Consider the following 12623-nt stretch of genomic DNA (forward strand, 5'->3'; position numbering starts at 1 on the left):
GTCTCTTGTACACGTTACTCACGCAACCCTTATGTTCCTCTACAAATTCAAATGATTCATGAATAAAACCTGAGAAGCACGCACTTCATGCTTTTAGTCTGCATCAGATATTCGAAATACACTTAAAATTGGTTCACGCAGTCACATTATGCTTCCATATACGAATACACGAGCATTCACAACTGGGAATAATTCGTATTTATAAAAATCAATTTACTTTTCAAATACTTGCTTTCAGTCATCAAAAAAAGTTTAAAATATGCAATAAATATATTACAACATCCACTTATTTTACAGAATATATGGATGAGAAATTACAAGCTGTAAAGAAAAAGCAAGTGGCTCTTGTAAAGAGAACTTTTAATGAATGCATTCCACTCACCTAAAATACAAACGCCAGTAAAAATACAGAGCCCAGTACATACAGAGGAAAGCGATGAATGGTGAAATACAGGAGAAAAACGGGGGAGAAGAAAATCTGTATTATCCTACCACCATCCCCTAGAAAAGCGTGCGCCATTTCAATTTTAAAAGCACTCGAAGTACGAACATCAGCATCAGAGATCTCATCATTATCTTCCCCAGCGCTCAAACCCCCCTTCCTTCCTCTTATCACACCACCACCCCCATTAGCAGCCGCTGTAATTACAAGGATCAGCCGTTGCTGGAGGCGAGCTGAGCAACGTATGTAGTGCGCATGGCTAGTGACGTAAAGGGTACTCCCAAGAAAACGGTTCTGCACCTCAAAAGCAGTCAGCGATCCCTGAAGAGGCAAAGCGATGGAAAGTAAAGGTTGACTAGAAAGAAACTGAGAAATCCCTGTGGTGCTATTTCGAAGGTACAACCGAATTGAGCCACAACTTTCAGACCGGCTCTGGGACCCACCAACTGCATTTAACTAAATTCTTCTTGAAAAGCAGAAGTTCGCTCAACTGGGGATAGAAATGCCACCCTTTAGAGAATACAGATGATCATTACCGAACCCACAAAAGCATGCCAACATGTGCTACCACAAGCCAGGTGAATCCACAACTTCTGCAAGAACCATTTCAATATTATTCCCCAATGTATGTGTACCTCCCTCATACAATATGCAACCTTCAGACTTTCAGAATAAAGGGTGCGTTTTTCATATTTCGCATCCCGTCACACTCGCTCTCCTTGTGAATTCTAAAGGGTTTCTGGAGATGGTGCATAACAATCAGAATTACTAGGGTTTTGGACTTTTTTCATCGTCCGGAATTTTAGGTAATAGAGGACGCGACATTCGGGAAAACTGATCTATTTCCATCTCCAGGTGAGAAAGTAAGACACCTACTCAGTTGGGCCCCTTAGAAAGAGTTAATCTCAGAGAATCTACTTAGAATTGTTGATTTTTTGGGCTCTGTAGTTCTTTCAGCAACAGAAATGCAGCCGGATTTTCGTAACGATTATAATATACAACTGCAGAGAAGACAAATTTGGAGCACATCCATTAAAAAACAGCTATGTGAAACAGGATTCAAATGATCTGTTTATATGAGAGAGAACAGATGGCTTCTTACATAATTTACGAGGCCGTAGAAACACATACCAAATCACAAAGGACTGGTCGAAGAGCTCTGCTCTCGACATATGAAAGTCCAAGCACTTTGCACAATTGCCTCCAGGGGAAATCTCGGCGTGCCTGAAGCCTACACATTATTTCTGTGGGTGCGTGAAATAGTTCGGCGGGCACTTCATCACTTCACGCTACGCTTACTGCACGGCCACCCCTCGCACGGCAATTTATGTTAAGTTCTTAAACTGTGTGTGCGTGTACTATATGACCCCATGGTCGGGTCCACTGATTCGCGTTTCGATACCGCTGAGACTGCCTGCTGAAGCTGCAGTCTGTGACTCGATGCACAGACCCGTACAGTCTGGTAGTCGGAGTGCGAAGGGGACACTAGTTCTTAGTCTATAATTTTAGACGGACAGTACAAGTACCGCGCAAGGCAGCTTCCCCGATATATCTTTCAGACAGTCCCTCGTCCCTACAACATGCATAATGGAGTTTAATCTATGAAATACGATACTGAAAGCACGACGATGTATTCTTACGTTGCGTGGCCATCGCAGCGGTACCGCTAACAAGCTTCATTCGAAGAAACACATGGAAAAACGTATTCATTTAAGTAACTTTATGTTTATGGAGACTAGAAAACGGCAGCTCACACGTTTCAATTTATTAGCTATCACATATTAGGGCTTGAAATTTATAATCACAAAATTATAAGAGAAGGCTTCGGAATATAACGCTGTATTTACTGAAACCGTGCCACAGGAAACGATAAGACAAATTTACTTATTAATTCTGTCGGTAAACAGTTGCTCCGTGAACGCAGGCATATACTCGTATATCTCATGGTTATGACCGTCAAAAATACAGAGGAATATTATCGGGTGAAGACAAAAACAGATGCTAATATTTCTTACTTATTTAATATGAGCATGGATTTCTTATTATATTTCAGCATCCCACTGCATTGAGGCATTATCCGTGTTATTAAAGCACCCATCAATAATGCAACAATATTTCTTTAAATATAAAAGACACCTAAAATATGTTTTTCACTAAAAGTGGAACTTCAATACTTTACGATGTTGTTAAAATCATAGAATGTCATTAAGACACTAAAAGAATATATTATACACTAAAAGTGAACATCAAATTATCAAAATGTCTCCAGGAAGACCGCACTAGTAACACATATACGAGGGAAACACAACACGAAAAAACTACTATGACCGCAAAAGAGTACAAACACAGCGCTCAAATCGTGAGATAAAAACTAAACAATGACGATAGACAAATCAACAGTGCAGTGGTCTCCTCGAAAAAACAAAACGAAAATTACATGACGATGGCCCATATGCGGCCGAAACATGTTGTAAAGTGAGAAGAAAACATATGTAAAACTAGAGACATTTTGATAACTTGATGATCACTTTTAGTGTATAAGTTATACTTTTAGTGTCTTAATGACATTTTATGATTTTAACAACATCGTAAGGTATTAAATTGGTACTTTCAGTGAGAAACATATTTTAGATGTATTTTATATTAAAAAATATTGTTGCATTATTGACGGGTGTTTTAATAACACGGATAATGGCTTTATTACTTTGTTGTTGTGTTAACGACCATAACCATAAGACAGCAGTGCCACTGATGTCCTACCTTTACTCTGGCCGGTGACCTTGTCCCTCAGCACGTTGATCTGGTGGACGCGGCCAAATTCCTCGAACATTTTACGAAGATCATTCTCGTCCATGGAGCGCGGGATCTGACCTACGAACATCTTGATGAAGTCGGGGTCCGGTTGCTCCGAATTGTTGACGCCACCACTGCCGCTGCTGTTGTTCATGTTGTTTACGGGGTTGTTCATCGTACTACTGCAACAAAACAACACAAACGCTCTAACTTCACGTATGAATAACTAGTAACATACTCCAGACTGACGTTCCTTTGTACTGTCAGTTTGGAAACAAACTGCGGGGCATGCTCCTCGCATTTCTCGAGATATTACGAATTCGGGCATTCTTCTTCTTCTTATACCACCACTGCCGCGGCCACCACAGTACTTACGCATATATATCTCGTCGTCATTTTATACTAGCCATGGCTGTTCCATGTATACTAACTGTATTCATTGTAAATGTATATATTTTACTGTTCTTGATTCTAAATGATAACTTATTTGTTAACTGACATATTATTATGGGATTGTTACGTCTATGTAACTGTGGACTGATGTTCCAGCTATGTATTTTATTTACTTATTAAATATATTGGGGCATGCGGTAGTGTAGTTTGTTGAGGCACTATGTTACAAGCCGGAAGGTCGCGGGTTCAAGTCCCGATGAGGTCACTGGATTTTTTCAATTGATCTAATCCTTCCAGCCGCACTATGGCCCTGGGGTCGACTCAGGCTCTAACAGAAGTACCAGGAATATTTTTGGGGGTTAAGGGCGGCCGGCGCGTAGGGCTGACCTCACCGCCATCTGTGAGCCGATTGTCTAGAAAATATGGGAACCTCAACATTTCACAACCCCATGGGCCTCCACGGCCTGTTACAGGGATACCTTTACTTTTTATTAAATATATTGGTGTGTATATAGGAAGCATACAGGGGGCACAGTCGGTTTGTAGTCACAAGTGTGAAGCAGAATACTTTAAAATGATGGCCTTTTCCAAGGACACAACAGTGATTTCAGGGGGAAAATGTTAACTCTGAGAAAGACAAAAACGAAAGGTAAAAGTCTGCCTTAGTCAGGGCCTGCTGCCAGAACGTGGAGAGTGAATAAACAATTTTGTTTTTTTGATCATCTGAGTAGAGTAGTGTCGTGTAGAAGGAACTGATTGGCCACTGGAGAATGAATAGGAGACTTCCATGACCTACTCAGGGCGAATCCGTAATTCCTGTTCATGCTGTTTGGCACAGCCTGTGCCAGCGTATGCAGAATACAAGATAATACTACAATGACAACTGTACTTAGCAAGGCAGCGATACATCAAATGTGACAAATTATTTTCCCCTTTAAGAAGTTACGAGACCAGAAACAAAACGAAGCATTCAAACAGAATATTCGGAAACCACAGCGTGTAGAGAAAGCATGAGGCTGCAACTAATGAAATAACGAGTTGATCAGGTACTGTAGGCATTCGGACGCTAACGACCTAATTATGCAGGCGGCGTAACTAACCACAAATCACGGAGAATATGAATTTTGCTTCCCCAATTGAGAGCTGTCAATCACCACAGCAAACAAATGAACGACGACGTAAATGTATACGTCTCTTTCCGGTTTCAGCCCCTTATGCAATACCAAAAAGCAGAGTATTCAAATTTCATTTGATTACAACATGTAATCATCCATTAATCCAACCCAGTTCGGTAATGGGTTCTCAAAACGTCTAACTCACTAGTCACTGAATACTGAAAAGGAAAATAGAGTGTATTAGCTTAGAGTTACGCACATAACTGTCATTGCAAGGTACCCAGATCTCTCCTAACCGTCAGGTAAGAAGCGGTACGTCACCTACGTATCGGAAAAGCAATATCGAGGTACCCAGTTCGACTTGGTCAAGTTTTTTTAAATAAATATGGAATCCATACAGTAGTGTCTCTCAAGTTTTTCCCTATGATGGTATAATTATACGGTACCATATCTAAGAACATTGAATAATTTGTCACTGTAATGTTTTCACAAATCACGGGCACAGGGGCTGCTCAAATTTTAACGGGAAAGTGTTAAAATAACAAGTTTCGTTACGAATATTTGACCTCAATACTCGAAAGCTTTGAAAGACGGCTACATTTATGCTGAGATATAAGCCTGTTGCAATGCACCTGGAGGATATGCTTTCGGCAAAGCAGTCTAACTGCACAGTGCGGATGCCGGTAATTACATTATGAACGAACACAACAGAAAGTAGACGACAAATTACAACGAAACACTGCAGGAAAAAGCACATTAATACAGAAAATTAAACAAACACGACGCCTGAAAGCTGCAATCTGCCCATCTGCTGGGCGAGGCTTCGTTGAGCACGTTCCCGTGGCAACACGGAAGGCGCCGATGCTGGACGGCGAATTGTTGGAACACTTTTCCATAGCAACGGATAAGACTGAAGAAGCAATGCATTGCATATAGAGTCACGTCGATTCCTAAGCAACGCATACAGAAACGTTTCCGTTCACACGGCAACGAACCTCCAAAGCACAGTAACAGCGAAGAAAGCGATAACTTTACTGATGAAGGATATGCTCTCCTTACAGTTCAACGAGAACCTACATCAGGGAGAGAACTGACCAACAAAAGACACAATATGACAGAAGATGGACAAATCAGAGTAAAGTTTTTATTTTAGTTGTGCAGTTACAGTAACCTTTAGAGCATTATCATTGCTTGCAGTTGCGAAGTGTTAGTTACAGTAAGACTGTGTTACACTAATTGTAGTTCCGATTGGTAAATATCCAATAAATCGATTCATCGATCCAGAGAACCCATCGATTACTCGTTGCGTTAACATGATACGTGACAATACAAAGATGAAGAGCGGTAACAAGAACATGACAATTAAGAACTACATAACACAGAACAGTAGGATTATGAACAATATTATAAACAATTTTAGGCTGATGAGTATAAACGTGACTGAGAGAAAAGGCTCCGACTCCAGGTACGTCGAGATCTTTACCCAACACGGCGGCAGCAGAGGCGCACCGAGTAGGACAGTGTTATTTGGAGGGACAAACACCAAACAATAAGAAGTCCCTAAGATTGCTGGGAGGAACAGGGAGGCTAACATTTTCCAAAAGGAAAGTGCATGATCTAAGGCCACGATAAACCTGAACAAAATATTGTATAATAATAATAATAATAATAATAATAATAATAATAATAATAATATCGTAGTGAACGCGTGAAAATGGGAGGCAAATTGGAACTGACTCAGGATCATGTCCAATGACGGGCAATGGTACCAGCAGCACTCAAAGTTCGGAATTGGGCCCTACAGTCTCAGTTTCATGTTAAGCGAAGCGTGGACAAACTGCACTTCGTGGAAATGGTGTACTTTCCAATTATTACAAGAGTTAAGGTAGTCGATCTAACGGCAGACCCAAGAGCAGGAGGGACAGAGTAGCAGCGGCTTCAATTTAAAGAATGGCGCAGATACTTGGACGTACTTTCGGCGACCGCCACCGTAAAGCGAGCTGAAGATGGGTAATGGTTCTGAGGTTAATGCACACGAACACAATGCCGTGACACTTTCCTTTTCTGCTGCGGCCGTACGAGGCCCAACGGAGCTTGATACCATGGCAACCGCATGACAGAAGCGGTCAAGCACTCTCCACGAAGGAAACAGGCGTGTACTGAAACGTATAACCGAGATAATGTTCGTTAAACTCTTAAAGGAAAGTCGACACAAGTCCCACAACTTATACACTGCTCGTTGCCGTCTGCTACGAGAGAAAGGTGGACAATTATGTGAGAATTCTTGAACAGTATTTCAGTCACACAGATGTGCAGTTCACAAATGTGGAAGGAATTACTTGCGAATTTCGTTATGCACTATATTTTTAGCAAGTACTTTATTGTCTTAAATAAATCTCCTTCAACCTCACTTTCGTGAATGAATCGTCTCATAGATGGCGGTAAGGTTGTCAGCTTTAAGCGCCGGCCGCTCTTTATCCAAGGAATATTCCTGGTACTCATTTCTGTTAAAGGCTGAGTCGACCCCAGGGCCATACTGTGGCTGGAACGATTAGGTCAATTAAAAAAAATCCAGTCACCTCATCGGGACTTGTACCCGCGACCTTCCGGCTTGTAGCATAGTGCCTCAACCAACTACGCTACCGCGTGCCCCTCTGGATATTATAGGTTATGCAAAATATTTCTGTATGTGGTTACTAACGCTTCGGAGGACCCTGAACCTCGAAGGTCAAGAAACTTCCTGGAGCTATGAAATGAATGGGCATTAAAGTAGGAACCGCGCGCGCTATTCCATGCCAGATAGAAACTGCTTTTGCACGTCGGCGAAACTTTCCCATAAATAGCTTAAGAGTTATACAGGAAATACGGCGACTAATCATATTGCAGACGGTTCTCTCTGCTCCTGCAGAATTTATGAGTCGCAATAAGGAAGGAAGCAAGCAGAATCCCGACATGCAATGCTGACACGACGTGGCGCCGACACCCAGTTTGGGGCCCACTCAGCGGGAGTTTCCCGCGGGCATGGAGAGCCGAACGTGAAGCTGTCCACTTCCATCTCATACTGATCTGCAGGATGGACGGAACTTATCATCTCACTTCCTGTATAAGTCTTCCTAGCGTGATGATGGGCACGAGACCAAGTTACCTTAACCTTAACTCTCACAATTACTTCGTACTTTCTAGAACACCGGACGATGGACAAAGTAAAAAATCCACTAATTCCGAGTGTGGGGTGCCGAAGAACACATGACATACAGACCTGATCTGTCGACATTTCCCGAAATCTGAATGGACATTTCGTGAAGTAACGTTTCAAATAAGAATAAGTATTTCACGGAGCCCTTCCGCATCAGTGTCATGGAGCCTACCAATTGTGAACACGGTTTGAACGAGACATAAGAACTGTTGGGCTCCTTAAAACGTGAAAATACTACAGTAAGGAAAATTGTCGCGGCACTTAATTACATAAGTACAAAGCCATGAGAACGTATGGGGAAATGAAGGTGTAACTGTGCATTTATAACTTAGGCACTGGATCCGGTCGGTTTAACCCCGAGAAAGAGCCCCCAGTTTCCATAGGATATGAGGACGTTTGGGCCCCACAGCCGGTCTGGATGCAACGGAGAGGAAAAAAATTTCTTGTCCCTGTCAGGAATCAAACCCGTATTCTCAGACCATAGAGCCCGTCACTATACTGAGGCATCCTCATATACATGGCATGCTCGATGCAAGAAAGACCGCACTGAAAATTAAGAAACCACTTTTGTTGTTCCTGGTACTTACTTCCATTTGAATTCTCATGTCATTTATGTGTAACTCGTTAAGTTCAGTATGCAGGGATGTGAATTCGCGTAGCAGTCTGACAGAAACGTCTTGAAGATTCAGAAGTACGTTAAGTAATTTGTCAACCTTTCCGAATGTCAGAGTGACTGGGGTCCATATTTCACGTATGGGTCACGACTACATAATTTCAATTAATCAGCACTGCTAAGCAGATGGAGGCAATTTATGCTTGAACTCGGCGCTTTGAGTATTCCACATCATAAACGTATCACTCATCCCACACCTTTGGAAAACCTGCAGAACTAAGCCACAGAGAAAACGATTCCAAGAATCAAAAATCAGAAATGTCGATACTGCCAATTGGATACTTGTAATATGCATGAGATTCATCACTCAGAATAAGGATTGGTGGTGTTGTTGCTGCCGCTGTAATAATGATAACAATACTAATTCAATTAAATCTTTATTTCATTTCGTGCTAACTCAACACCCCAAGGACTAAATACAAAGTGAGCATGAGTGAAGGAACAGAGAGACATACGAATTATAAAAATGGCAATTTATAACATCTGAGTAATGATGATAATAAAATAATACCAAAATCAAAGTCATTAATTAGACGTGATGATTATTATGATGATGATAATAATAATACAAAATAATTTAGTAGCGATAAAATAAAATATCTACGTTTAAAAAGATAATTAACAATATATATATATATATAGTAGTTATGTTAAATCGTCACCACAACAAATGTATACTAGCTTTTAATGTTTGCAATTAAATCTTTATTTTGCTACATGTTTTGGTCACAGAGGACCATCATCAGGCAGTTAATATGGAATATGTCTAGTCATTGAATTACTAACATGGATCCATATTTGGTGCAGCGTGCCATATTATATGATAACGGTTTAACATAACTACCCTTCTCCCTGAGGTGTGGTACTAAGGCACAACCATACCATATACATTCAAACTGCAGTGACGCCACCAGCTAGACATAGTCTTGCACAAAAATAGGGCCGAACTTGCAGATCAGTACATTCATTCTATGCATTCATCCCTCTATCTACGAGCATATATCCGTTTTTTTATTGCTAGTGGGGTGGGACTAAGTCCCTTGTACTCCGGCCACTTCTGGCCTATTGTACCAGCCACAGATGATAGGTGAGGGTGATTGTGGAGCTATTGGTGGAACGAAGATTGGCAGGGGAAACCGAAGTACTCGGAGAAAACCTGCCCCAGCGCCACTTTGTCCACCACAAAACCAACCTGACCAGACCCGGGATGGAACCCGGGCCGCCGCAGTGGGAAGCCAGCGACTAACCGCTTGAGCTATGGCGCGGCCTCTACTATATCCGTTTTGCTATCATTCATTCTTTCCTTTATTTCCCTCTTCCTTTCATTACCTTCATATTCTCTCGCTTTCCTTCTCTTATCTCCACAGCGCAATGATGAGTTCTACCGACACCTCAGACACCAAGAAGACTGAAATGGGTGCAGTCCGTAATGCAGCACACAAAATTACTACAGACGTTCAAGTCCAGTGTCATTAGAAACAGGAATGAAGTGAAAACTAGGGCACATCTCGCAAGCCGAATTTCAAGAAAACAGTGGGAAGGGATTCTGGAATATACGGAAAATCACATTTATGGCTTTATGCAAACCAAACTTTATTATGGAGCAATACGGCTGAAAATTGGAATTGCCTGACAACTTTTGGTGAAAGTCTCCCATACCGAATCTGTTCAGCTGAAACTGGGTCGCGAACAGATGTGCAACCCGAAATACATTGACTCCACATAGGGCTTCTCTTACTTCGTAAAGAACGCCTAACGACCACCTATAGGAAACAGACCGTGACTTGAGGGCACACCCTTCACATATCTGAAAGAGAGACTGTGGCACCCGCCGTCACACGGAGCGCCAGCTACACTCTATTCCTCATTTCTGCGGCCTTCACAGATGCTTAAAGGGAGGTTCTCTGCATGCGGTGTCTAGTATGCATCAGAGAGGGAAATGCATATGGGCGCAAAACAACAGTAAGATTCCTTCATGGCAGCGCCATGACTCGGTCGGTTAGTCGCCGGCTTCCAACCGCGGCGACCCGGATTCCAACCAGGGTCACGTAATGTGCGATTTGTGGTGAACAAAGTTGCACTGGGATATGTTTTCTCCCAGTACCGTATTTACGCATGTATAGGGCGCGGCACAATTTTCAGACAGAAATTATAGAAAAAATAATTTTCTTGGAATATTATTTCAGGAGTAGAACACCCTGTATTACTAATTATGAATATATTTTTGTTAAATGAAGTGTAATTTCGAATATTTCGAATATAAGCCGCACCCCAGTTTTCCTCTTGAATTTTTGGCAAAATATGTGCGGCCTATACATGCGTAAATACGGTACTTCTGTTTCCCTTGTCAATTCGCATTCCACCGATGGTTTCACAATCTGGGGCTGGTACAATAGGCCGAACAGTGGCCGGAGTGCCAAGTGGACTCAGTAGCAAAGGACGGAAGTTAAGAGTACAGGCCTCAACCACATTTTCCATAATTAAACTGCTAACTTACTGAGCACCAGCAGTTCCCTCCACCGGAAAGCCACACGTACGAACACCTAAATATGTTGCTGTACTTCGAAGTGAAAGTAAATAAAATAGGACAATTGGTTGCACATAGACATGAAATGGTCCCGCCACGGTTTAACAGATGCGCCGAGAGGCGTGGCAGAAGCGTAACGTCCAAGACAAGTTCGGGGCCCGCATCCCGTTAGGAACTCAGTCGGGCTACTGCGTCACTGCGCAATTTCGTGGCTGTCCGTAACACATCGGCATTTTCCTTCTCTGTACAACTGCCTGCTGTGTCTATGTTTAAGCCAGAAATATACCAATCAATACCTCAGAGAAAATTTTGATTTCAGAGCCCATCGCTTTATCATCACATACATTTGCTCATACTGTCATGTGTATTAGTGACTCGTAGACGGGGTTTGGACTGGCGAATCGATTTACTGGATATTCGCCAGTTGTAACTATAATTAATTATAATACTACAAACACTGCCGTAACTATAACACACAAAGCAGGAGATGGGATAGCGTGGTCGGTATAGCGACTGGCTATGGGCTCGACGACCGAGGAGCCGGAGTTCGAGTCGCGTTACAGGGCTACGGTGGAGGTATTTAACCTCGCCTCCACATGGGATTGCCTGTAAACAACCTTCGTTGTCCCTTATATACCTTCGGCACGGACCCCACAGAAGCAACTTTCATTCTTCCGCGTGTTTAGTTCCGCTGCTTAGCACTGATGTGTTATTTTTGTCACGCTCTTAAGTGGGAAGGGGTTTACCAAGCTGTTGCCTAGAAATGGACATCGACGTTACAATATACATCGAGGAGTTGGTTAACTGACGAATTAGTTGGTACTTAATCAACCTGTTCAGCCACTGGCTTGCTAATAGGGGGATTAGCTGCTTAGATAGTGAGCTGGCTACTTAGCACTTTAATTAACTGATTATCTAGTTTGCTAATTATTTACGTTGGCCATCTAGTTACGTATTAGTTGGCGAAGTAGGTACTGACCTAAAATGTATGCATACGTGCGCATGATCAGCCTCTGGAACACAACTGACTAATGTGAATATGTGTCATTCAGTGTCGAAAGCAATTGCGTGCGACATTGGTATGTGTCATAATGCTACCAGGTTTGGCTATCGGTACTTACGCCATACGTGAATTCTTACCATTCTGTTCCTTTAGATATATATACGATGGGGTACCCAAAAGAAACCGAACTAATTTTTTTGTGGGCAGAGCTTTTGTAATACCGCGTTTTGCCGCTATGAGCGCATAGAGCTAACATTCCTGAGTCGATAAGCCGACTACCGTTGCTTCAGAAGGTAAGGACTAGTTTCGGCAGAGTTTATAGTGACAAGTGTTTTGTGTGATCGTCGTTTTTGAAATGGCCCGAACACATGAAAATGTTGAAAAAATTCGTGAAATCATCAAGGAAGATCGACGACGGACCATTGAAGAAATTGTGGAGCTGTTGGGAGTGACTTGGAGCTCAGTTCAGCGAATTTTGACA

The 12623-nt window shown here is 42.2% G+C and overlaps 1 protein-coding gene across 18 annotated transcripts in view; it reads right to left on the reverse strand.

The window, feature by feature from the left end:
* Nucleotides 1-12623, reverse strand: part of LOC111871350 (CUGBP Elav-like family member 2) — a 1228155-nt gene that overhangs the window by 496745 nt on the left and 718787 nt on the right. For all 18 annotated transcript variants that reach the window (XM_023864398.2, XM_023864392.2, XM_023864391.2 and 15 more), the window contains one exon: nucleotides 3203-3417. In XM_023864398.2, coding sequence (XP_023720166.1) covers nucleotides 3203-3417 — 215 coding nt within the window. The remainder of the gene's footprint in view (nucleotides 1-3202; nucleotides 3418-12623) is intronic.

Source organism: Cryptotermes secundus, unplaced genomic scaffold, assembly GCF_002891405.2.
Source record: "Cryptotermes secundus unplaced genomic scaffold, Csec_1.0 scaffold1, whole genome shotgun sequence".
Taxonomy (NCBI): Eukaryota; Metazoa; Arthropoda; class Insecta; order Blattodea; family Kalotermitidae; genus Cryptotermes; species Cryptotermes secundus.